Source organism: Coregonus clupeaformis, unplaced genomic scaffold (assembly GCF_020615455.1).
Source record: "Coregonus clupeaformis isolate EN_2021a unplaced genomic scaffold, ASM2061545v1 scaf0030, whole genome shotgun sequence".
Taxonomy (NCBI): Eukaryota; Metazoa; Chordata; class Actinopteri; order Salmoniformes; family Salmonidae; genus Coregonus; species Coregonus clupeaformis.
In genome coordinates, this window is record NW_025533485.1 from 516,567 (window position 1) to 543,282 (window position 26,716).

The 26,716-nt window shown below is 44.3% G+C and overlaps 1 protein-coding gene across 2 annotated transcripts; it reads left to right on the forward strand.

The window, feature by feature from the left end:
• Positions 1-14,235: 14,235 nt before the first annotated feature.
• On the forward strand, positions 14,236-26,122 carry pi15a (peptidase inhibitor 15a). 2 transcript variants are annotated; one of them, XM_041869142.2, is made up of 6 exons: positions 14,236-14,630; positions 14,926-15,261; positions 22,447-22,565; positions 23,455-23,587; positions 24,206-24,321; positions 25,248-26,122. In XM_041869142.2, exons 2-6 carry the CDS (start codon positions 14,983-14,985, stop codon positions 25,381-25,383), a joined length of 783 nt encoding a protein of 260 aa, XP_041725076.1. In that variant the 5' UTR covers positions 14,236-14,630; positions 14,926-14,982; the 3' UTR covers positions 25,384-26,122. The 2 variants fall into 2 exon arrangements, with proteins under 2 accessions (XP_041725076.1, XP_041725077.1); XM_041869143.2 differs by lacking the exon at positions 14,236-14,630 and adding an exon at positions 14,655-14,734.
• The last annotated feature ends 594 nt before the right edge of the window (positions 26,123-26,716 follow it).

A 26,716-nucleotide genomic window follows, 5' to 3' on the forward strand; every position in this document is an offset into this window, starting at 1 on the left:
CAGGAAGGCTTGGATTGAAACAAAATACAGGAAGGCTTTGAGACAAAATACAGGAAGGCTTGGATTGAGACAAAATACAGGAAGGCTTGGATTGAGACAAAATACAGGAAGAATTGAAACAAAATATAGCAAGGCTTGGAAGATCACATAAGGTTAAATTGTATTCTACATAACAGAACCCAATATAATAGCCAGTATAACGCTACTGTTAGACCAAAAACACCACCTCTTTTCTTATGAGACTTTAGCATGGTTAGTCCCAAAACAAGTCTCAACCGCACCTCTAGGCCGAATGTGCTTGAAACAAAATACAGGAAGGACTTGAGGCAAAATACAGGAAGGTTTGGATTGAGACAAAATACAGGAAGGATTGAAACTAAATACAGGAAGGATTGAGACAAAATACAGGAAGGATTTGAGACAAAATACAGGAAGGATTGAGACAAAATACAGGAAGGCTTGGATTGAAACAAAATACAGGAAGGCTTTGAGACAAAATACAGGAAGGCTTGGATTGTGACAAAATACAGGAAGGCTTGGATTGAGACAAAATAGAGGAAGGCTTGAAACTAAATACAGGAAGCCTTTGAGACAAAATACAGGAAGGATTGAGACAAAATACAGGAAGGCTTGGATTGAAACAAAATACAGGAAGGCTTTGAGACAAAATACAGGAAGGATTGAGACAAAATACAGGAAGGCTTGGATTGAGACAAAATACAGGAAGGCTTGGATTGAAACAAAATATAGGAAGGCTTGGAAGATCACATAAGGTTAAATTGTATTCTACATAACATACCCCAATATAATAGCCAGTATAACGCTACTGTTAGACCAAAAACACCACCTCTTTTCTTATGAGACTTTAGCATGGTTAGTCCCAAAACAAGTCTCAACCGCACCTCTAGGCCGAATGTGCTTGAAACAAAATACAGGAAGGACTTGAGGCAAAATACAGGAAGGTTTGGATTGAGACAAAATACAGGAAGATTGAAACTAAATACAGGAAGGATTGAGACAAAATACAGGAAGGCTTTGAGACAAAATACAGGAAGGATTGAGACAAAATACAGGAAGGCTTGGATTGAAACAAAATACAGGAAGGCTTTGAGACAAAATACAGGAAGGCTTGGATTGAGACAAAATACAGGAAGGCTTGGATTGAGACAAAATACAGGAAGGTTGAAACAAAATATAGGAAGGCTTGGATTGAGACAAAATACAGGAAGGCTTTAAACAAAATACAGGAAGGCTTGGATTGAAACAAAATACAGGAAGGCTTGGATTGAGATAAAATACAGGAAGGCTTGGATTGAGACAAAATACAGGAAGGCTTGGATTGAAACAAAATACAGGAAGGCTTTGAGACAAAATACAGGAAGGCTTGGATTGAGACAAAATACAGGAAGGTTTGAGACAAAATACAGGAAGGATTGAAACAAAATATAGGAAGGCTTGGATTGAGACAAAATACAGGAAGGATTGAAACAAAATACAGGAAGGCTTGAGAAAAAATACAGGAAGGATTGAGACAATATAGAGGAAGGACTGAAAGGTAATACAGGAAGGCTTGGATTGAGACAAAATACAGGAAGGCTTGAGACAAAATACAGGAAGTCATGGATTGAAGCAAAATATAGGAAGGATTGGATTGAGACAAAATACAGGAAGGATTGAAACAAAATACAGGAAGGATTGAGACAAAATACAGGAAGGAATGAGACAATAAACAGGAAGGTTTGAAAGAAAATACAGGAAGGCTTGGATTGAGACAAAATACAGGAAGGCTTGGATTGAGACAAAATACAGGAAGGCTTGGATTGAAGCAGAATACAGTAAGGCTTGGATTGAGACAAAATACAGGAAGGCTTGGATTGAAGCTGAATACAGTAAGGCTTGGATTGAAGCAGAATACAGGAAGGCTTGGATTGAAGCTGAATATAGGAAGGCTTGGATTGAAGCTGAATACAGTAAGGCTTGGATTGAAGCTGAATACAGTAAGGCTTGGATTGAAGCTGAATACAGGAAGGCTTGGATTGAAGCTGAATATAGGAAGGCTTGGATTGAAGCTGAATATAGGAAGGCTTGGATTGAAGCTGAATACAGGAAGGCTTGGATTGAAGCTGAATATAGGAAGGCTTGGATTGAAGCTGAATATAGGAAGGATTGAAGCTGAATATAGGAAGGCTTGGATTGAAGCAGAATATAGGAAGGCTTGGATTGAAGCTGAATACAGGAAGGCTTGGATTGAAGCTGAATATAGGAAGGCTTGGATTGAAGCTGAATACAGGAAGGCTTGGATTGAAGCTGAATACAGGAAGGCTTGGATTGAAGCTGAATATAGGAAGGCTTGGATTGAAGATGAATATAGGAAGGCTTGGATTGAAGCTGAATATAGAAAGGCTTGGATTGAAGCTGAATATAGGAAGACTTGGATTGAAGCTGAATATAGGAAGGCTTGGATTGAAGCTGAATATAGGAAGGCTTGGATTGAAGCTGAATATAGGAAGGCTTGGATTGAAGCTGAATATAGGAAGGCTTGGATTGAAGCAGAATACAGGAAGGCTTGGATTGAAGCTGAATATAGGAAGGCTTGGATTGAAGCTGAATATAGGAAGGCTTGGATTGAAGCTGAATACAGTAAGGCTTGGATTGAAGCTGAATACAGTAAGGCTTGGATTGAAGCTGAATACAGGAAGGCTTGGATTGAAGCTGAATACAGTAAGGCTTGGATTGAAGCTGAATATAGGAAGGCTTGGATTGAAGCTGAATATAGGAAGGCTTGGATTGAAGCTGAATACAGTAAGGCTTGGATTGAAGCTGAATATAGGAAGGCTTGGATTGAAGCTGAATATAGGAAGGCTTGGATTGAAGCTGAATACAGTAAGGCTTGGATTGAAGCTGAATATAGGAAGGCTTGGATTGAAGCTGAATATAGGAAGGCTTGGATTGAAGCTGAATACAGGAAGGCTTGGATTGAAGCTGAATACAGGAAGGCTTGGATTGAAGCTGAATACAGGAAGGCTTGGATTGAAGCTGAATATAGGAAGGCTTGGATTGAAGCTGAATATAGGAAGGCTTGGATTGAAGCAGAATACAGGAAGGCTTGGATTGAAGCTGAATATAGGAAGGCTTGGATTGAAGCTGAATATAGGAAGGCTTGGATTGAAGCTGAATACAGTAAGGCTTGGATTGAAGCTGAATACAGTAAGGCTTGGATTGAAGCTGAATACAGGAAGGCTTGGATTGAAGCTGAATACAGTAAGGCTTGGATTGAAGCTGAATATAGGAAGGCTTGGATTGAAGCTGAATATAGGAAGACTTGGATTGAAGCTGAATACAGTAATGCTTGGATTGAAGCTGAATATAGGAAGGCTTGGATTGAAGCTGAATATAGGAAGGCTTGGATTGAAGCTGAATACAGTAAGGCTTGGATTGAAGCTGAATATAGGAAGGCTTGGATTGAAGCTGAATATAGGAAGGCTTGGATTGAAGCTGAATACAGGAAGGCTTGGATTGAAGCTGAATACAGGAAGGCTTGGATTGAAGCTGAATACAGGAAGGCTTGGATTGAAGCAGAATATAGGAAGGCTTGGATTGGAGCTGAATATAGGAAGGCTTGGATTGAAGCTGAATATAGGAAGGCTTGGATTGAAGCTGAATATAGGAAGGCTTGGATTGAAGCTGAATATAGGAAGGCTTGGATTGAAGCTGAATATAGGAAGGCTTGGATTGAAGCAGAATACAGGAAGGCTTGGATTGAAGCTGAATATAGGAAGGCTTGGATTGAAGCTGAATATAGGAAGGCTTGGATTGAAGCTGAATACAGTAAGGCTTGGATTGAAGCTGAATACAGTAAGGCTTGGATTGAAGCTGAATACAGGAAGGCTTGGATTGAAGCTGAATACAGTAAGGCTTGGATTGAAGCTGAATATAGGAAGGCTTGGATTGAAGCTGAATATAGGAAGGCTTGGATTGAAGCTGAATACAGTAAGGCTTGGATTGAAGCTGAATATAGGAAGGCTTGGATTGAAGCTGAATATAGGAAGGCTTGGATTGAAGCTGAATACAGTAAGGCTTGAATTGAAGCTGAATATAGGAAGGCTTGGATTGAAGCTGAATACAGGAAGGCTTGGATTGAAGCTGAATACAGGAAGGCTTGGATTGAAGCTGAATACAGGAAGGCTTGGATTGAAGCTGAATACAGGAAGGCTTGGATTGAAGCTGAATATAGGAAGGCTTGGATTGAAGCTGAATACAGTAAGGCTTGGATTGAAGCTGAATACAGGAAGGCTTGGATTGAAGCTGAATACAGGAAGGCTTGGATTGAAGCTGAATACAGGAAGGCTTGGATTGAAGCTGAATACAGGAAGGCTTGGATTGAAGCTGAATATAGGAAGGCTTGGATTGAAGCTGAATATAGGAAGGCTTGGATTGAAGCTGAATATAGGAAGGCTTGGATTGAAGCTGAATATAGGAAGGCTTGGATTGAAGCTGAATACAGGAAGGCTTGGATTGAAGCTGAATACAGGAAGGCTTGGATTGAAGCTGAATACAGGAAGGCTTGGATTGAAGCTGAATACAGGAAGGCTTGGATTGAAGCTGAATACAGGAAGGCTTGGATTGAAGCTGAATATAGGAAGGCTTGGATTGAAGCTGAATATAGGAAGACTTGGATTGAAGCAGAATACAGGAAGGCTTGGATTGAAGCTGAATACAGGAAGGCTTGGATTGAAGCTGAATACAGGAAGGCTTGGATTGAAGCTGAATATAGGAAGGCTTGGATTGAAGCTGCATATAGGAAGACTTGGATTGAAGCAGAATACAGGAAGGCTTGGATTGAAGCTGAATACAGGAAGACTATATAGTTTGTTGACATCATCTGCTCTAATTCACTAACGAAACAGTAATTGAAGAAGATCTAAATGCATATTCCCATGAAACTGATTGAGATCAAATGACTGGCACACAGATGCAGTTTCACTGGTAAAACGTGAAGAATTATCATTCACGATTGACAGTGACGATGACCTATTGTGAAACGAGGTCCGCCTAACTTGGTGTTTGAGGGTATTCAAAATAGAAACTGTTATTGGAACAATATGTGGGGGCACTGGCAGGCGTTGCAATTGGAGGATGCATTTCATCCATATTCTATAGCAGCTAGTTGACCAATTGGAGGATGCATTTTATTCATATTCTATAGCAGCTAGTTGACCAATTGGAGGATGGATTTCATTCATATTCTATAGCAGCTAGTTGACCAATTGGAGGATGCATTTCATCCATATTCTATAGCAGCTAGTTGACCAATTGGAGGATGGATTTCATTCATATTCTATAGCAGCTAGTTGACCAATTGGAGGATGCATTTCATTCATATTCTATAGCAGCTAGTTGACCAATTGGAGGATGCATTTCATCCATATTCTATAGCAGCTAGTTGACCAATTGGAGGATGCATTTCATCCATATTCTATAGCAGCTAGTTGACCAATTGGAGGATGCATTTCATTCATATTCTATAGCAGCTAGTTGACCAATTGGAGGATGCATTTTATGCAGATTCCGAAATGAGATTCTACAGGTTAAATTGAATCTCATGTAGGCTACACTGTCCCTCGAATGTCCTGCAAAATCATCCTGTTGTCCCGCATTTGGGTATTTTAAATGTGGTCACCCTAGTTGGGAGCTATCAGCCAATGATCAGAGCAATGGTCTTGTTTAAATTGGGTTGCCTATGGTTTCTAAATGGCTGTCAACTTGATCACCTCCTTCTAGTGGCCACAATAAATGAATGATACACAAGATTTGGTTTAGGACTCCAGCACTGCAGGTGGAGGTAAATCATCAATATTACGTATCTTAGGCATCTTCAACAGTTGTTGTTTATTGTAAGAACAAAATAAAAATCAATAATATAAAATGTACTTTGTTCATCTTCATTTTGATTTAGAAAAACAATCACCAGCCTTCTAGTGACCTCCATGTTTGATGGTTCAACCACCAGCCTTCTAGTGACCTCCATGTTTGATGGTTCAATCACCAGCCTTCTAATGACCTCCATGTTTGATGGTTCAACCACCAGCCTTCTAATGACCTCCATGTTTGATGGTTCAACCACCAGCCTTCTAGTGAACTCCATGTTTGATGGTTCAATCACCAGCCTTCTAGTGAACTCCATGTTTGATGGTTCAACCACCAGCCTTCTAGTGAACTCCATGTTTGATGGTTCAACCACCAGCCTTCTAGTGAACTCCATGTTTGATGGTTCAACCACCAGCCTTCTAGTGAACTCCATGTTTGATGGTTCAATCACCAGCCTTCTAATGACCTCCATGTTTGATGGTTCAACCACCAGCCTTCTAGTGACCTCCATGTTTGATGGTATTTCCCAGTTCAAGCACGTGTATGCACGCAACTCATCCTTATGACTTAACAACTGGTAAATACCCCCTTCCCACTTGGTTATGAATGCAGCATTAGCCTCAATGGCGCTTTCCTGTACTGTCACAGACACCATAATGGCAAAGATACAAAGATGAGTCCTCTATCTATCTCTATAGGTTGCAAAGGGTGATGGACAGCTGGACGAATCCATCCCTTAACAGATTAATGTACTTGTTTTTTTGTCAGGGACAGTGTGTATCTAATGAAGAGTATCTGTTGCACCTGAATTAGTGATTAGTAGTGAGATAATTTACTTCCATCTGCACTACTTGGATTGCTAATGTGGAATAACGGTATCATACTCCAGGAGTCAGTCCAAAAATGCAATACTCCATATAGGAACTAGTAAAACTGGTTGGCTTCATCTCTATTTCTCTGTGTTTGTCTATCTGCCTAGATCCCTCTCTCTCTCTCTCTCTCTCTCTCTCTCTCTCTCTCTCTCTCTCTCTCTCTCTCTCTCTCTCTCTCTCTCTCTCTCTCTCTCTCTCTCTCTCTCTTCTCTCTCTCTCTCTCTCTCTCTCTCTCTCTCTCTCTCTCTCTCTCTCTCTCTCTCTCTCTCTCTCTCTCTGCTGAATCCCCTTCTCTCTGTGTTGGCATCAGGACAGGCCTTTGGAGAGGCCCTCCTCAGAAAAAGGGGGTAAGGCAAGGGGGAAACTTGGAACAATATATTGTAAGTAAATAAATGCTCTGTCTGAAAAATAACGCTTTTCCCAAACAGATCCAAGGCCCTGGCAGCGGCCCAGTGCCCCAAATAACGCCCTTAATTACTCTTATTAGTAATAACAGCTCAGCCCCTACTTCACAAAGTCACTGAGTTCATTGTGCAGTGAGGAGCTGAGCAGAACCCTCACACTGACAGGCAGGGAGGAGCTGAGCAGAACCCTCACACTGACAGGCAGGCAGCTGAGCACGTGGGGCCTGGATTAGAGAGAGACAGAGAGAGAGAGAGAGAGAGAGAGAGAGAGAGAGAGAGAGAGAGAGAGAGAGAGAGAGAGAGAGAGAGAGAGAGAGAGAGAGAGAGAGAGAGAGAGAGAGAGAGAGAGAGAGAGAGAGAGAGAGAGAGGGAGGAGAGAGAGAGAGGGAGAATGAGAGAGAGAGAGAGAATGAGAGAGAGAGAGAGAGAGAGAGAGAGAGAGAGAGAGAGGCAGAGAGAGAGGGAGGAGAGAGAGAGAGAGAGGGAGAATGAGAGAGAGAGAGAGAATGAGAGAGAGAGGAGAGAGAGAGAGAGAGAGAGAGGCAGAGAGAGAGGGAGGAGAGAGAGAGAGAGAGAATAGAGAGAGAGAGAAGAGAGAGAGAGAGAGAGAGAGAGAGAGAGAGAGAGAGAGAGAGAGAGAGAGAGAGAGCTGTAGGTTAGGGTTCCCAAACTCGGTCTTGTTGCCACACTGGGTGCACTACACAGCTGATTCAAATAATCAGCATCCCATTATTCAAATAATCAGCATCCCAAATGGCACCCTATTCCCTATCTAGTGCAGTGGTTCCCAACTCTGGTCCTCGAGTACCCCCAACAGTACACATTTTTACTGTAGTCCCGGACGGGCACACCTGATTCAACTGGTCATCTAATCATCAGGTCCTCAGTGAGTTGAATCGGGTGTGTTTGTTCGGTGCTGTTTGGTTACTCCGTATTCCAGGACAACTGATGTAGTGCACTACGTTTCAGCAGGACCCGTAGGGCTCGGGTCAAAAGCAGTGCACTACATAGTAAATAGGGTTCCATTTGGGATGCAAACATAGCATACAGTCCTGATAAGTGCACTTTATATACACGCAAACTCCTTGTGAATGCATATACAGTGGGGAGAACAAGTATTTGATACACTGCCGATTTTGCAGGTTTTCCTACTTACAAAGCATGTAGAGGTCTGTAATTTTTTATCATAGGTACACTTCAACTGTGAGAGACGGAATCTAAAACAAAAATCCAGAAAATCACATTGTATGATTTTTATGTAATTCATTTGCATTTTATTGCATGACATAAGTATTTGATACATCAGAAAAGCAGAACTTAATATTTGGTACAGAAACCTTTGTTTGCAATTACAGAGATCATACATTTCCTGTAGGTCTTGACCAGGTTTGCACACACTGCAGCAGGGATTTTGGCCCACTCCTCCATACAGACCTTCTCCAGATCCTTTAGGTTTCGGGGCTGTCGCTGGGCTATATGGACTTTCAGCTCCCTCCAAAGATTTTCTATTGGGTTCAGGTCTGGAGACTGGCTAGGCCACTCCAGGACCTTGAGATGCTTCTACGGAGCCACTCCTTAGTTGCCCTGGCTGTGTGTTTTGGGTCGTTGTCATGCTGGAAGACCCAGCCACAACCCATCTTCAATGCTCTTACTGAGGGAAGGAGGTTGTTGGCCAAGATCTCGCGATACATGGCCCTATCCATCCTCCCCCTCAATACGGTGCAGTCGTCCTGTCCCCTTTGCAGAAAAGCATCCCCAAAGAATGATGTTTCCACCTCCATGCTTCACGGTTGGGATGGTGTTCTTGGGGTTGTACTCATCCTTCTTCTTCCTCCAAACACGGCGAGTGTTAGACCAAAAAGCTCAATTTTTGTCTCATCAGACCACATGACCTTCTCCCATTTCTCCTCTGGATCATCCAGATGGTCATTGGCAAACTTCAGACGGGCCTGGACATGCGCTGGCTTGAGCAGGGGGACCTTGCGTGCGCTGCAGGATTTTAATCCATGACGGCGTAGTGTGTTACTAATGGTTTTCTTTGAGACTGTGGTCCCAGCTCTCTTCAGATCATTGACCAGGTCCTGCCGTGTAGTTCTGGGCTGATCCCTCACCTTCCTCATGATCATTGATGCCCCACAAGGTGAGATCTTGCATGGAGCCCCAGACCGAGGGTGATTGACCGTCATCTTGAACTTCTTCCATTGTCTAATAATTGCGCCAACAGTTGTTGCCTTCTCAACAAGCCGCTTGCCTATTGTCCTGTAGCCCATCCCAGCCTTGTGCAGGTCTACAATTTTATCCCTGATGTCCTTACACAGCTCTCTGGTCTTGGCCATTGTGGAGAGGTTGGAGTCTGTTTGATTGAGTGTGTGGACAGGTGTCTTTTATACAGGTAACGAGTTCAAACAGGTACAGTTAATACAGGTAATGAGTGGAGAACAGGAGGGCTTCTTAAAGAAAAACTAACAGGTCTGTGAGAGCCGGAATTCTTACTGGTTGGTAGGTGATCAAATACTTATGTCATGCAATAAAATGCATATTAATTACTTAAATATCATACAATGTGATTTTCTGGATTTTTGTTTTAGATTCCGTCTCTCACAGTTGAAGTGTACCTATGATAAAAAATGACAGACCTCTACATGCTTTGTAAGTAGGAAAACCTGCAAAATCGGCAGTGTATCAAATACTTGTTCTCCCCGCTTCAGAAGCTTACTCCACAGCTAGCTCGAAACGTCACCAATGGAGATTTCCAATTCGACATTTCTCTATAGCTCAATTGGTTGGCACGTTGTCAAGGAGGACGGTCACTTATGTTTGTGATCAGGGGATTCATTGCATTTATCAGGTGCCCGAATCTACAGTGGACAGGCCCCCACAACCAAGAGAAACAGGTCCTATCCAATATAATGACAGGATGTGTGCCCCAAGTCAGCTGTCAGAAAGAGCTCTGGCTGGAGAGACAGAGCTGATACAGGGGATGTTAAATATCACACAGCTACTAACCTGGGAGGGAGAAAGGGTCAAAATGATGGCAGTGTAATGTAATGCAGTGGCTTTATGCAGTGGCTTTATACAGTGGCTTTATACAGTGGCTTTATGCAGTGGCTTTATACAGTGGCTTTATACAGTGGCTTTATGCAGTGGCTTTATGCAGTGGCTTTATACAGTGGCTTTATACAGTGGCTTTATGCAGTGGCTTTATGCAGTGGCTTTATACAGTGGCTTTATGCAGTGGCTTTATGCAGTGGCTTTATGCAGTGGCTTTATGCAGTGGCTTTATACAGTGGCTTTATGCAGTGGCTTTATACAGTGGCTTTATGCAGTGGCTTTATGCAGTGGCTTTATGCAGTGGCTTTATACAGTGGCTTTATACAGTGGCTTTATGCAGTGGCTTTATGCAGTGGCTTTATGCAGTGGCTTTATGCAGTGGCTTTATACAGTGGCTTTATGCAGTGGCTTTATGCAGTGGCTTTATGCAGTAGCTTTATACAGTGGCTTTATACAGTGGCTTTATGCAGTGGCTTTAAGCAGTGGCTTTATGCAGTGGCTTTATGCAGTGGCTTTATACAGTGGCTTTATACAGTGGCTTTATGCAGTGGCTTTATACAGTGGCTTTATGCAGTGGCTTTATGCAGTGGCTTTATGCAGTGGCTTTATACAGTGGCTTTATGCAGTGGCTTTATACAGTGGCTTTATACAGTGGCTTTATGCAGTGGCTTTATGCAGTGGCTTTATGCAGTGGCTTTCTGCAGTGGCTTTATGCAGTGGCTTTATGCAGTGGCTTTATACAGTGGCTTCATGCAGTGGCTTTATACAGTGGCTTTATGCAGTGGCTTTATACAGTGGCTTTATGCAGTGGCTTTATGCAGTGGCTTTATACAGTGGCTTTATACAGTGGCTTTATGCAGTGGCTTTATGCAGTGGCTTTATGCAGTGGCTTTATACAGTGGCTTTATACAGTGGCTTTATGCAGTGGCTTTATGCAGTGGCTTTATGCAGTGGCTTTATGCAGTGGCTTTATACAGTGGCTTTATGCAGTGGCTTTATGCAGTGGCTTTATGCAGTGGCTTTATACAGTGGCTTTATGCAGTGGCTTTATGCAGTGGCTTTATGCAGTGGCTTTATACAGTGGCTTTATGCAGTGGCTTTATACAGTGGCTTTATGCAGTGGCTTTATACAGTGGCTTTATACAGTGGCTTTATATAGTGGCTTTATGCAGTGGCTTTATACAGTGCCTTTATACAGTGGCTTTATGTAGTGGCTTTATACAGTGGCTTTATGCAGTGGCTTTATACAGTGGCTTTATACAGTGCCTTTATGCAATGGCTTTATGCAGTGGCTTTATACAGTGGCTTTATGCAGTGGCTTTATACAGTGGCTTATACAGTGGCTTTATGCAGTGGCTTATACAGTGGCTTTATACAGTGGCTTTATACAGTGTCTTTATGCAGTGGCTTATATAGTGGCTTATACAGTGGCTTTATACAGTGGCTTATGCAGTGGCTTTATGCAGTGGCTTATACAGTGGCTTATACAGTGGCTTTATGCAGTGGCTTATACAGTGGCTTTATACAGTGGCTTTATGCAGTGGCTTATACAGTGGCTTTATACAGTGGCTTATTCAGTGGCTTTATACAGTGGCTTATACAGTGGCTTTATGCAGTGGCTTTATACAGTGGCTTTATGCAGTGGCTTTATGCAGTGGCTTATACAGTGGCTTATACAGTGGCTTTATACAGTGGCTTTATACAGTGGCTTTATGCAGTGGCTTATACAGTGGCTTATTCAGTGGCTTTATACAGTGGCTTATACAGTGGCTTTATGCAGTGGCTTTATACAGTGGCTTATACAGTGGCTTTATACAGTGGCTTTATACAGTGGCTTTATACAGTGGCTTTATGCAGTGGCTTTATACAGTGGCTTATACAGTGGCTTTATGCAGTGGCTTTATACAGTGGCTTATACAGTGGCTTTATACAGTGGCTTTATACAGTGGCTTTATACAGTGGCTTATACAGTGGCTTATACAGTGGCTTTATGCAGTGGCTTTATACAGTGGCTTATACAGTGGCTTTATACAGTGGCTTTATACAGTGGCTTTATGCAGTGGCTTTATACAGTGGCTTTATACAGTGGCTTATACAGTGGCTTTATACAGTGGCTTTATACAGTGGCTTTATGCAGTGGCTTTATACAGTGGCTTTATACAGTGGCTTTATGCAGTGGCTTTATACAGTGGCTTATACAGTGGCTTTATACAGTGGCTTATACAGTGGCTTTATGCAGTGGCTTTATACAGTGGCTTATACAGTGGCTTTATACAGTGGCTTTATGCAGTGGCTTTATGCAGTTGTTGGGATGACGAAAAGTATCTTCTAGTTTCAATACATTTTCAGACACTTTTACTTCCAGAGAACAAATCTATAGTGTATGTGGTTCAGTAAGGAGTAAGCCTATAGATATGCAGAACTAAAGCCTTATTCAATATCAGCAAAGACATGGAGAGTAAAGTGATGGAAGACCTACAGCACTGTACTGTATGTGATGGAGACCTACAGTACTGTTACATGATCTTACTGCTCTCCAGCATTGAGTGATATATCCCACCACCATTCCAGCACCTGAAAAGTAAATAATTTCCAAGAAATAACCCATTAGCCGGAGAGAGAGAGCGAGAGAGAGAGAGAGAGAGAGAGAGAGAGAGAGAGAGAGAGAGAGAGAGAGAGAGAGAGAGAGAGAGAGAGAGAGAGAGAGAGAGAGAGGGGGGGTAGTTCCTGCGTCACGTTGCTTTAAATTGGTTCAGCAGCTGCCAAAGAAAATGATGACCTGCTGAATGCAGGGTTTCTTAACTTGGCCCGACGCCCGTCAGCTCTCTGGCTCAAAGCTCTGCTGGACCCAAACACTGAACAATAGTAATCAGACCTCCTCTGGACCCAAACACTGAGAGTGTTTACATCTTTACAGTATTATGAATACCACAAAGAAAACCAATAGTAGAAAAGGGACCCAGCACTCACCCCAGCCAGACCAGAAACCTGTTGGATTTCTCTCCTGTGTTTATGCTCTTATGTTCTGGCCACTTGACTGATTCAAACATCAATGTGCCATTTAGAATAAGGCCATCTTCTTCATATCATTGGGATTCTTGGGGATGGAATATCAGGCTAAAGACATTTGTATGCAATAGTGCAACTGCATGTGTAACTTATGCCATGTCACCTACCGTACAACATGACTGCAGCTAATAACTAATCTTATAAGACATATTCCTCCTTGGTCCCTTTCTGGCCCTCCAAATCATGTTGGTATCCCACAATAAAACCTGTCACCTAAGAACAAGAAATGGTATCTTCCTTTCTCTATAACAGGGATGGGCAACCCTTTTGTTTTTAGGAACTCAGTCGAGGTCTCAACTCACTGTTGAGAGTTAGAATGGTAGAATACACAAGGCGCAATTTCCAAATGTGGTACATTTTGTATACACTACGCCATCACGCCCTGATTTCTATCCGCAACAAGACAGTTTGGTGGAAACACACCACTGGTGGGAGAATTCGCGTTTTTTTTTTTATGCAGATTCTTTAATATTGGCATGAAAATCTGTCGCCAATTGGATGGAAACCTAGATACTGACAGTCACTCCATTAGCCATGTCAGCTAACATTTCTTAGGTTGGTAAATGAATCTAGCCAGCTATCTAAGCTTGTGGTAATCATGGTAGAAACTACCGACCGGGGGGCCCCCATTGATTTTGTTAGTCACTCTCACTCAGATATAGTTTTAAAAGCAAACATTTCTCTCCGCCCCATTGGCAAAATTAGTAGAATTGTATAAAATGTGTTATTAAATAGCAAAATTGTAACATTTTCTCTACACCCCATGGCAAAATGTGTAGAATTGCAGGAAATGTACTCTAAAACTCTGCTGTCAAGAGGGGTGCTGCTAAAATGTTCTGCTCTATTTTTTTTACTTAGGGCTCCCAAAGGCTAAGGCCGGCTCTGACTGAATGTGTGGGTATGGAGCCCCCCCCCCCCCCTACCCCCCCCCCCCCTCCTCTGACCTGTATTGCGGGATTATGCGGCTTTCTTCTCATATGTTTTCCTTTTCACTTTGTCCAGCTGGCCAAACGTAAAGCAGATGTTTGTGATGAAGTGAAGCAAGCTCTCTCTGCCAGGAAATGGGATAAAAGAAAACATAACATGACGTCTCTCCAAATGATGTTTTGTTTCAGGTGACAGGGAGGGACTTCGTCCACACACCTTCGGACCTCTCAGCGTACTTCCTCCATCAACCGCTGTGATATATAAACCCAGCGCGCCGAACTGCAGCCGAAGTCCTCCTATAGTTTGCAAGGAGCTACTGGCTAGTCTAGTCTACTGCTGGGAGGAAGCGTCTCTCTCTCTCTCGTCTACTACTCTAACTAGATCGTTGGAGGAGTGTCGCCTGGCAACGCAGGCACTAGATACCGCCGCAAAGTAGAAGGTAGGACCTTTCCAAGATTCCGTTGAGGGATTTTATTTATTCTGTTGTTCCCGATATTTTTCTGCTGCATGTGTTTTTAATATTTTTTGGGAATATTTGAGAAGGTTTTTTTCATACGTTTGTACTATTTCAAATACATGTCACAATCTTAAATTACATACTTGCAGATTTGCCTTGGACACAAATAACAAGCTAATGTCATTCAATTTTACGCTTGGCACATAGCCTATGGCAGGTTTTAGTTGGCACAAATAGACTACTTGAGTAATGTCCGTTCTTTTGTATTTAATTTCAGATTAAATCAAGACTAGGGATAGCCTACATCCCGTCAGATATCTTAAAAGAAGCAAACATGAATGTTCCGCACTTTGCCATAGACGTTCTGCTGTTGTGCATATCTTTCGGAGCAAGTGTATTGGCAGCCAACTCTCCCACCGTGTCCTCGACGTTGCCAGCCACCAATTTCACCGAACTTGGCGCAGCGTTCAGCCATGGAGAAGCAGACAGCGAGAATATTCCCCTGACCAGGAGGAAGCGTTATATTTCCCAAAACGACATGCTTGCCATTCTCGATTACCACAATAAAGTAAGGGGGAAGGTTTTCCCTCCGGCGTCCAATATGGAGTACATGGTAAGTGATTTATATGTTCAAATTTATCAATCAATTGCTCATTGATTAATGATGAATGATCTTTCTGCTTCCCTGCCTTCACTTCCTTCACTTGCTATTCTAATGTTGTATATTGATATCGCGGTTTATGTATTGATAAATAGCCTACTTGTTATATCAGTGGCCAGGGTTATTATAAAATGTACGGGAGAAGCTGCTCTATTAATTGATAAATGTCTACTTAGCTGCACCGTTCATTGATTCATGTGTGTTGCTTAGTGTAAGAAGCTGTCTGTCTGGCATGGTGATAGGTTGATGTGAATGAAGGTCCCCCAAATGGTACCCTATTCCTTATATAGTGTACTACTTTAGACCAGAGCATGGCACCCTATTCCCTATATAGTGCACTACTTTAGACCAGAGAATGGCACCCTATTCCCTATATAGTGCACTACTTTAGACCAGAGAATGGCACCCTATTCCCTATATAGTGCACTACTTTAGACCAGAGAATGGCACCCTATTCCCATATAGTGCAACTACTTTAGACCAGAGAATGGCACCCTATTCCCAATAGTGCACTACTTTAGACCAGAGAATGGCACCCTATTCCCTATATAGTGTACTACTTTAGACCAGAGAATGGCACCCTATTCCCTATATAGTGCACTACTTTAGACCAGAGAATGGCACCCTATTCCCTATATAGTGCACTACTTTAGACCACGGCCCATATGGCTCTAAAGTAGTGCACTATATAGGGAATAGGGTGCCATTTGGAATGCAAACCAATGTGTAGTTCAGAGCAGGATGTTCAGTGACAAATATCTCCTCTGGCCCTCTCTGGCCCCCTCTGGCCCTCTCTGGCCCTCTCTGGCTCTCGGCCCCTCTGGCTGGCCCCCTGGCCGCTCCGGCCCCTCTGGCCCCTCGGCCCTCTCTGGCCCCCTCTGGCCTCCGCGGCCCTCCTGGCCCCTCTCGGCCCCCCTCCGGCCCTCTCTGGCCCTCTCTGGCCCCCCCTCTGGCCCCCCCTGGCCCCCCTGGCCCCGGGGCCTCTCTGGCCCTCTCTGGCCCTCTCTGGCCCTCTCTGGCCCCCTCTGGCCCCTCTGGCCCTCTCTGGCCCCCCTCTGGCCCCCTCTGGCCCTCTCTGGCCCTGACCCAGCTGGGCCCTCTCTGGCCCTCTCTGGCCCTCTCTGGCCCTCTTTGGCCCTCTCTGGCCCTCTCTGGCCCTCTCTGGCCCTCTCTGGCCCTCTCTGGCCCTGACCCAGCTGTTGAGCACATTTCAGGGTTCAGGATCACCTACAGCCTTGCTGGAAGAGGGGACACGTGTAACACCAGTGGCACTCTTGCTGGCTGGCGGGAAAACATTGAGAGCTAAAGTACTCCTCAATGCCAGGACCTATGAAAAGTACCTCATGTAGACCAATGGGTTCATGTAGACCGTGGTTATGTCCTAAATGAAATACAATGGAACCTTGTCAGTAGTGCACTACATAAGGAATAAGGTGCCATCTGTGATTCAAGTGTCCATGTAGTGGTGTAATGGGTTTGGTTGGAGTAGTTCATGAATGAATGATGAATGGGTTTAAACACACGGTAGCTGGTAGCTGGTAGCTGGTAGCTGGTAGCTGGTAGCTGGTAGCTGGTTGGATTTCCTGGACAGTGTCCAAGTTAGAGGCAAGGTTTATGTCCTTAAGGATGGCTGTAGAGAGAATGTTGCATGTTGCAGATACAGAGAAGAGTGCATTGTTCCCAAAAAGAGACTGCTGTAAAAGGCCCTTGCTATGATAAACCAACTATTGGCAGTGTATCGCTCTGAACAGGCCAGTTGCATAGCCGTCATGGGAGCGATGGTGGCTGGCAACGTCGAGGAAACGGTGGGAGAGTTGGCTGCTAATACACTTAAAATCTATGGCAAAGTGCGGAACATTCATGTTTGCTTATTTTAAGATATCTGACGGGATGTAGGCTATCCCTAGTCTTGATTTAATCTGAAATGAAAGAAAAAAAAGAACAGACATTACACGAGTAGTCTATTTGTGCCAACTAAAACCAAGTACTACCATCTAGGAGGTTGAACCACGTGAGAGAGAGAGCAGTACTACCATCTAGGAGGTTGAAACCACGTGAGAGAGAGAGAGCAGTACTACCATCTAGGAGGTTGAACCACGTGAGAGAGAGAGAGCAGTACTACCATCTAGGAGGTTGAACCACGTAAGAGAGAGAGCAGTACTACCATCTAGGAGGTTGAACCACGTGAGAGAGAGAGTAGTACTACCATCTAGGAGGTTGAACCACGTGGAGAGAGAGAGCAGTACTACCATCTAGGAGGTTGAACCACGTGAGAGAGAGAGCAGTACTACCATCTAGGAGGTTGAACCACGTGAGAGAGAGAGCAGTACTACCATCTAGGAGGTTGAACCACGTGAGAGAGAGAGTCAACTACCATCTAAGAGGTTGAACCACGTGAGAGAGAGAGTCAACTACCATCTAGGAGGTTGAACCACGTGAGAGAGGGAGCAGTACTACCATCTAAGAGGTTGAACCACGTGAGAGAGAGCAGTACTACCATCTAGGAGGTTGAACCACGTGAGAGAGAGAGTCAACTACCATCTAAGAGGTTGAACCACGTGGAGAGAGAGAGTCAACTACCATCTAGGAGGTTGAACCATGTGAGAGAGGGAGCAGTACTACCATCTAAGAGGTTGAACCACGTGGAGAGAGAGCAGTACTACCATCTAGGAGGTTGAACCACGTGAGAGAGAGAGCAGTACTACCATCTAGGAGGTTGAACCACATGAGAGGGAGAGCAGTACTACCATCTAGGAGGTTGAACCACGGAGAGAGAGACAGTACTACCATCCAGGAGGTTGAACCACGTGAGAGAGGGAGCAGTACTACCATCTAGGAGGTTGAACCACGTGAGAGAGAGAGCAGTACTACCATCTAGGAGGTTGAACCACGTGAGAGAGAGAGCAGTACTACCATCTAGGAGGTTGAACCACGTGAGAGAGAGAGCAGTACTACCATCTAGGAGGTTGAACCACGTGAGAGAGAGAGCAGTACTACCATCTAGGAGGTTGAACCACGTGAGAGAGAGAGTCAACTACCATCTAAGAGGTTGAACCACGTGAGGAGAGAGAGTCAACTACCATCTAGGAGGTTGAACCACGTAGAGAGGGAGCAGTACTACCATCTAAGAGGTTGAACCACGTGAGAGAGAGAGCAGTACTACCATCTAAGAGGTTGAACCACGTGAGAGAGAGAGCAGTACTACCATCTAGGAGGTTGAACCACGTGAGAGAGAGAGTAAACTACCATCTAGGAGGTTGAACCACGTGAGAGAGAGAGCAGTACTACCATCTAGGAGGTTGAACCACATGAGAGAGGGAGCAGTACTACCATCTAAGAGGTTGAACCACGTGAGAGAGTAGTATTACCATCTAGGAGGTTGAACCACGTGAGAGAGAGAGCAGTACTACCATCTAGGAGGTTGAACCACGTGAGAGAGAGAGTAGTACTACCATCTAAGAGGTTGAACCACATGAGAGAGAGAGTAGTACTACCATCTAAGAGGTTGAACCACGTGAGAGAGAGAGTAGTACTACCATCTAAGAGGTTGAACCACGTGAGAGAGAGAGTAGTACTACCATCTAGGAGGTTGAACCACGTGAGAGAGAGAGTAGTACTACCATCTAAGAGGTTGAACCACGTGAGAGAGAGAGCAGTACTACCATCTAGGAGGTTGAACCACGTGAGAGAGAGAGTAGTACTACCATCTAAGAGGTTGAACCACGTGAGAGAGAGAGTAGTACTACCATCTAGGAGGTTGAACCACGTGAGAGAGAGAGTAGTACTACCATCTAAGAGGTTGAACCACGTGAGAGAGAGAGCAGTACTACCATCTAGGAGGTTGAACCACGTGAGAGAGAGAGCAGTACTACCATCTAGGAGGTTGAACCATGTGAGAGATTAGTACTACCATCTAGGAGGTTAAACCACGTGAGAGAGAGAGCAGTACTACCATCTAAGAGGTTGAACCACGGAGAGAGAGAGTAGTACTACCATGTAAGAGGTTGAGAACCACGTGAGAGAGAGAGAGCAGTACTACCATCTAGGAGGTTGAACCACGTGAGAGAGAGAGCAGTACTACCATCTAGGAGGTTGAACCATGTGAGAGATTAGTACTACCATCTAAGAGGTTGAACCACGTGAGAGAGAGAGAGCAGTACTACCATCTAGGAGGTTGAACCACGTGAGAGAGAGAGCAGTACTACCATCTAGGAGGTTGAACCATGTGAGAGATTAGTACTACCATCTAGGAGGTTGAACCACGTGAGAGAGAGAGCAGTACTACCATCTAGGAGGTTGAACCACGTGAGAGAGCAGTACTACCATCTAGGAGGTTGAACCACGTGAGAGAGAGAGCAGTACTACCATCTAGGAGGTTGAACCACGTGAGAGAGAGAGCAGTACTACCATCTAGGAGGTTGAACCACGTGAGAGAGAGAGTAGTACTACCATCTAGGAGGTTGAACCACGTGAGAGAGAGAGAGCAGTACTACCATCTAGGAGGTTGAACCACGTGAGAGAGGAGCAGTACTACCATCTAGGAGGTTGAACCACGTGAGAGAGAGAGCAGTACTACCATCTAAGAGGTTGAACCACGTGAGAGAGCAGTACTACCATCTAAGAGGTTGAACCACGTGAGAGAGAGAGAGCAGTACTACCATCTAGGAGGTTGAACCACGTGAGAGAGAAGTACTACCATCTAGGAGGTTGTCTCGTCTTGACCCTGATCCAATTCCTCTTTGGCTCTGTGTTCCGTTCCAGCTGTTCTGTTGACTAACCAAAGACAGCACGTTTCATTGTTGCATCAGTACTCATGGAAAATTGTTGCGTTGGAGTACCTGGAACATAGCAGAACAGTTCCACGTGAATTAGACGTTTTAAAGAGACTTCTGCAGTCTAGCTGCACGCAAATTAGTTGTCTTAGAAACATTTTCTCACTGCCTTAATATATGGGAACGTGGAGTATAGACAAGGCTTTAACGTATGGCAACAGGGAGTATAGACAAGGCTTTAACGTATGGCAACAGGGAGTATAGACAAGGCTTTAACGTATGGCAACAGGGAGTATAGACAAGGCTTTAACGTATGGCAACAGGGAGTATAGACAAGGCTTTAACGTATGGCAACAGGGAGTATAGACAAGGCTTTAACGTATGGCAACAGGGAGTATAGACAAGGCTTTAACGTATGGCAACAGGGGAGTATAGACAAGGCTTTAACGTATGGCAACAGGGAGTATAGACAAGGCTTTAACGTATGGCAACGAGGGAGTATAGACAAGGCTTTAACGTATGGCAACGGGGAGTATAGACAAGGCTTTAACGTATGGCAACGGGGGAGTATAGACAAGGCTTTAACGTATGGCAACAGGGAGTATAGACAAGGCTTTAACGTATGGCAACAGGGAGTATAGACAAGGCTTTAACGTATGGCAACAGGGGAGTATAGACAAGGCTTTAACGTATGGCAACAGGGGAGTATAGACAAGGCTTTAACGTATGGCAACGGGGAGTATAGACAAGGCTTTAACGTATGGCAACGGGGGAGTATAGACAAGGCTTTAACGTATGGCAACGGGGAGTATAGACAAGGCTTTAACGTATGGCAACGGGAGTATAGACAAGGCTTTAACGTATGGCAACAGGGAGTATAGACAAGGCTTTAACGTATGGCAACGGGGAGTATAGACAAGGCTTTAACGTATGGCAACGGGAGTATAGACAAGGCTTTAACGTATGGCAACAGGGAGTATAGACAAGGCTTTAACGTATGGCAACAGGGAGTATAGACAAGGCTTTAACGTATGGCAACAGGGATTATAGACAAGGCTTTAACGCATGGCAACATGGAGTATAGACAAGGCTTTAACGTATGGCAACAGGGAGTATAGACAAGGCTTTAACGTATGGCAACAGGGAGTATAGACAAGGCTTTAACGTATGGCAACGGGGAGTATAGACAAGGCTTTAACGTATGGCAACGGGGAGTATAGACAAGGCTTTAACGTATGGCAACGGGGAGTATAGACAAGGCTTTAACGTATGGCAACAGGGATTATAGACAAGGCTTTAACGTATGGCAACAGGGAGTATAGACAAGGCTTTAACGTATGGCAACAGGGAGTATAGACAAGGCTTTAACGTATGGCAACAGGGAGTATAGACAATGCTTTAACGTATGGCAACGGGGAGTATAGACAAGGCTTTAACGTATGGCAACGGGGAGTATAGACAAGGCTTTAACGTATGGCAACAGGGAGTATAGACAAGGCTTTAACGTATGGCAACAGGGAGTATAGACAAGGCTTTAACGTATGGCAACAGGGAGTATAGACAAGGCTTTAACGTATGGCAACAGGGAGTATAGACAAGGCTTTAACGTATGGCAACAGGGAGTATAGACAAGGCTTTAACGTATGGCAACGGGGAGTATAGACAAGGCTTTAACGTATGACAACGGGGAGTATAGACAAGGCTTTAACGTATGGCAACGGGGAGTATAGACAAGGCTTTAACGTATGGCAACAGGGAGTATAGACAAGGCTTTAACGTATGGCAACAGGGAGTATAGACAAGGCTTTAACGTATGGCAACGGGGAGTATAGACAAGGCTTTAACGTATGGCAACAGGGAGTATAGACAAGGCTTTAACGTATGGCAACAGGGAGTATAGACAAGGCTTTAACGTATGGCAACAGGGAGTATAGACAAGGCTTTAATGTATGGCAACGGGGAGTATAGACAAGGCTTTAACGTATGGCAACAGGGAGTATAGACAAGGCTTTAATGTATGGCAACGGGGAGTATAGACAAGGCTTTAATGTATGGCAACGGGGAGTATAGACAAGGCTTTAACGTATGGCAACAGGGAGTATAGACAAGGCTTTAACGTATGGCAACGGGGAGTATAGACAAGGCTTTGTGTGTATATATGTCTTAGTTTAGTCATGTCTACAGTTCAGTCCATGTTTTCTCATGATTCTCATGTTTCTCATGTTCCCTCTATGTGTGTGTGTGTGTGTGTGTGTGTGTGTGTGTGTGTGTGTGTGTGTGTGTGTGTGTGTGTGTGTGTGTGTGTGTGTGTGTGTGTGTGTGTGTGTGTGTGTGTTTCTACCTGTATGTTTCTACGTGTGTGTAGACGTGGGACGAGACCCTGGCTAAGTCAGCGGAGGACTGGGCTCATGCGTGTCTGTGGGATCACGGCCCTCGCCACCTCCTCAGGTTCCTGGGCCAGAACCTCTCTGTCAGGACCGGACGGTGAGTCACCTCTGATCTCTGAGCCCTCACTGTTGACCCTAGATGCTGACCCCAGGTCAGTTTGGTGTTCCACCTTCTAAAGGTTCAGGATGTGGGGGAGGGGAAACTGATCCTGGAACTCTGCCTCCAATGGCAACTTCTAGTCATGACCCCTGACTGCTTCCCAAATGTCGTGACCCTGACTGCTTCCCAAATGTCGTGACCCTGACTGCTTCCCAAATGTCGTGACCCTGACTGCTTCCCAAATGTCGTGACCCTGACTGCTTCCCAAATGTCGTGACCCTGACTGCTTCCCAAATGTCGTGACCGACTGTTCCCAAATGTCGTGACCGACTGCTTCCCAAATGTCGTGACCCTGACTGCTTCCCAAATGTCGTGACCGACTGCTTCCCAAATGTCTGACCCGACTGGACCTGATGTTCCCAAATGTCGTGACCCTGACTTCCAAAGGACCCTGACTGCTTCCCAAATGTCGTGACCCTGACTGCTTCCCAAATGTCGTGACCCTGACTGCTTCCCAAATGTCGTGACCCTGACTGCTTCCCAAATGTCGTGACCCTGACTGCTTCCCAAATGGGGCCCTATTCATTACGTAGTGTACTGCTTTTGACCAGAGCTCCAAGGGGGTTGCATAGGAAATAGGATGCCGTCTGGGACACAGACCCTGTCTCAGGCCTTAAATGAATCAGCTGCGACTCACCAGTATAGGCCCCTTGACTGACTGACTGACTGACTGACTGACTGACTGACTGAGTGACCTAACGTTGGGGAAACATTGCTTTAGTCCATGACTCACATCTTGAGACCCTATTAGAAATATCATCTTATCTTTCAAGTTAAGGATCTGCTCTCGGTACTAATCTGAGCGTCTGTGTGTCTCTGTCCTCAGCTACCGCTCTATCCTCCAGTTAGTGAAGCCCTGGCACGATGAAGTGAAGGACTATGTGTTCCCCTACCCCCGGGACTGCAACCCCAGGTGCCCCCTGAAGTGCTACGGACCCATGTGTACACATTATACACAGGTAAGAAGACACAAGCAGGAGTGCCATGTCATTCTGGGCGGAATCATAACTTGATTTAACCCAATGCCATCAATACTTGATTGATATGAATGTTTGTGTTGCTCATGCATCTCTTAAAAGTCCAATGCAGCCGTTTTTATCTCAATATCAAATAAATCATTTTCTGGGAAACAATTAAGTACCGTACTGTGATTGTTTTAAATTAAAATGGTCAAAAAGAAACAAAAATAGCTTCTTAGCAAAGGGCAATTTCTCAAGCAAGAATTTTGCTAGGACCGTCTGGGAGTGGAAAAACTGAAAATTAGCTGTTATTGGCAGAGAGGTTTGGAACTCTCTTTCTTATTGGTCTATTAACTAATTTACCTGCCTGATGATGTCACCATGGAAAGCCAAAACTCCGTCCAATCAAAACAGGCTGAAATTTCAAGCTGTCTTTTCTAACAGCTCGTACACTAAAAGGGGCGTCGTCATCATGTTCACATTGTCACAGTGTCATTCCAACCTCATAGTGTGGAAATATACATACAACACAGGGGAAATCAGGTTTTTTGACTGCCTGTGTAACTGTTTAAATGACCTTTGCATAACGATGATCCCTACTGTCTCTCTACTTTACAGATGGTTTGGGCCACAACAAACAAAGTTGGCTGTGCTGTGCACACGTGCCACAATATGAACGTATGGGGGAACGTGTGGAAGCGGGCAACATACTTAGTGTGCAACTATTCATCCAAGTAAGTAGACAGTAATAATATGCTCATTCTATCGTCTCCCTTTGATATTTCAGGAAGTAGGAATACAGTATCTTTGAGAAAGGTATTTGCTTTCACATCAACTTCTATGCTGTTGTCCTATTACCAACGGCGTACTGCACCTTAGTTCTGAGCATGCCAGTACTCAACCTGCTGTTGTCCTATTACCAATGGCGTACTGCACCTTAGTTCTGAGCATGCCAATACTCAACCTGCTGTTGTCCTATTACCAACGGCGTACTGCACCTTAGTTCTGAGCATGCCAGTACTCAACCTGCTGTTGTCCTATTACCAATGGCGTACAGCACCTTAGTTCTGAGCATGCCAATACTCAACATGCTGTTGTCCTATTACCAATGGCGTACTGCACCTTAGTTCTGAGCATGCCAATACTCAACCTGCTGTTGTCCTATTACCAATGGCGTACTGCACCTTAGTTCTGAGCATGCCAGTACTCAACCTGCTGTTGTCCTATTACCAATGGCGTACTGCACCTTAGTTCTGAGCATGCCAATACTCAACCTGCTGTTGTCCTATTACCAATGGCGTACAGCACCTTAGTTCTGAGCATGCCAATACTCAACATGCTGTTGGCATAGTGCGGTTAATCTCCGTCCATTTAGAGCTTTAGCAAACACACTGATCAATGCGTTGCTCCACAGGGTCAATGGTGCCCACTATCAATGCAGCTACTGACAGTCTTACTGAAAACGAAGTCATCCGCACTCTGTAATGAATTACACCGGCATCTCTCTGGATAGCTTATACATTCCCCTAACTACGTTCCTTAGAAGGTAGTTACACGCTAGTTATGTAGCTTATACGCTAACCCTAACCTCCAGACCACTCTGTGCCAATATTAACTCTGTCTGTCTGTCTGTCTGTCTGTCTGTCTTGTGTTTTTCCAGGGGGAACTGGATCGGAGAGGCCCCCTACAAAGTAGGCGTCCCGTGCTCTGCCTGTCCCCCTAGCTACGGAGGCTCCTGTTCCAACAACATGTGCTTCCCAGCCCTCAACACAAACTATCTGCAATGGTTCAAATAGAGCCAGGAGTCCCTGTCCAGACTAAGGCACCGTCCCAAATCACACGCTATTCTCTATGTAGCCCTGTGGACCCTGGTCTAAAGTAGTGCACTACGTAGGGAATAGGGTGCCATTTTGGGACGCAGGCTAACATCAAGCTAACATCATGACCCCACTTTACCCCCAAAACAGAGACTTTCCCCCCTGAAGGATTTGCACAACAGTCCTGAAAACACGCTATTTTTGTATATATGGGCTTATTTACGTTGGAAGGTAGCACATGTTTTATAATAATGTGTACATAGAATGTATATTAATGTTGTTTTTACATTGTTGCTAGAACTGGTGTTTTTGTATGATTATCCTATGATGAATTGGATTTATTGATTGATTGATTGATTGATTGATTGATTGATAGGAAGATAATTTATCTTGTGAACCGTGTTTAATTACAGATATGGTGCAGATACTGTTTAAAACAGCAGCGCTACTATTGCTAGCAAAAACAAATGATTGCTAACGAACTGTAAACTATTTTAGCTGGCTAGCTAATCATCTTGGCTAACTGTGGAGCAAAACAATTCACTTATTTACCATTAATTAGCTACCGCAAATATATTTTCTAACAAATGCAACGCTATCTCCTAACCTGCAAGGTGTCTCCAGCGATGTTTACTTTTTGACATTCTGTGACGCCTCCAGTTCCAGGCGTAGTACAGTGGGGGAAAAAAGTATTTAGTCAGCCACCAATTGCGCAAGTTCTCCCACTTAAAAAGATGAGAGAGGCCTGTAATTTTCATCATAGGTACACGTCAACTATGACAGACAAAATGAGAAAGAATAATCCAGAAAATCACATTGTAGGATTTTTTATGAATTTATTTGCAAATTATGGTGGAAAATAAGTATTTGGTCACCTACAAACAAGCAAGATTTCTGGCTCTCACAGACCTGTAACTTCTCCTTTAAGAGGCTCCTCTGTCCTCCACTCGTTACCTGTATTAATGGCACCTGTTTGAACTTGTTATCAGTATAAAAGACACCTGTCCACAACCTCAAACAGTCACACTCCAAACTCCACTATGGCCAAGACCAAAGAGCTGTCAAAGGACACCAGAAACAAAATTGTAGACCTGCACCAGGCTGGGAAGACTGAATCTGCAATAGGTAAGCAGCTTGGTTTGAAGAAATCAACTGTGGGAGCAATTATTAGGAAATGGAAGACATACAAGACCACTGATATTCTCCCTCGATCTGGGGCTCCACGCAAGATCTCACCCCGTGGGGTCAAAATGATCACAAGAACGGTGAGCAAAAATCCCAGAACCACACGGGGGGACCTAGTGAATGACCT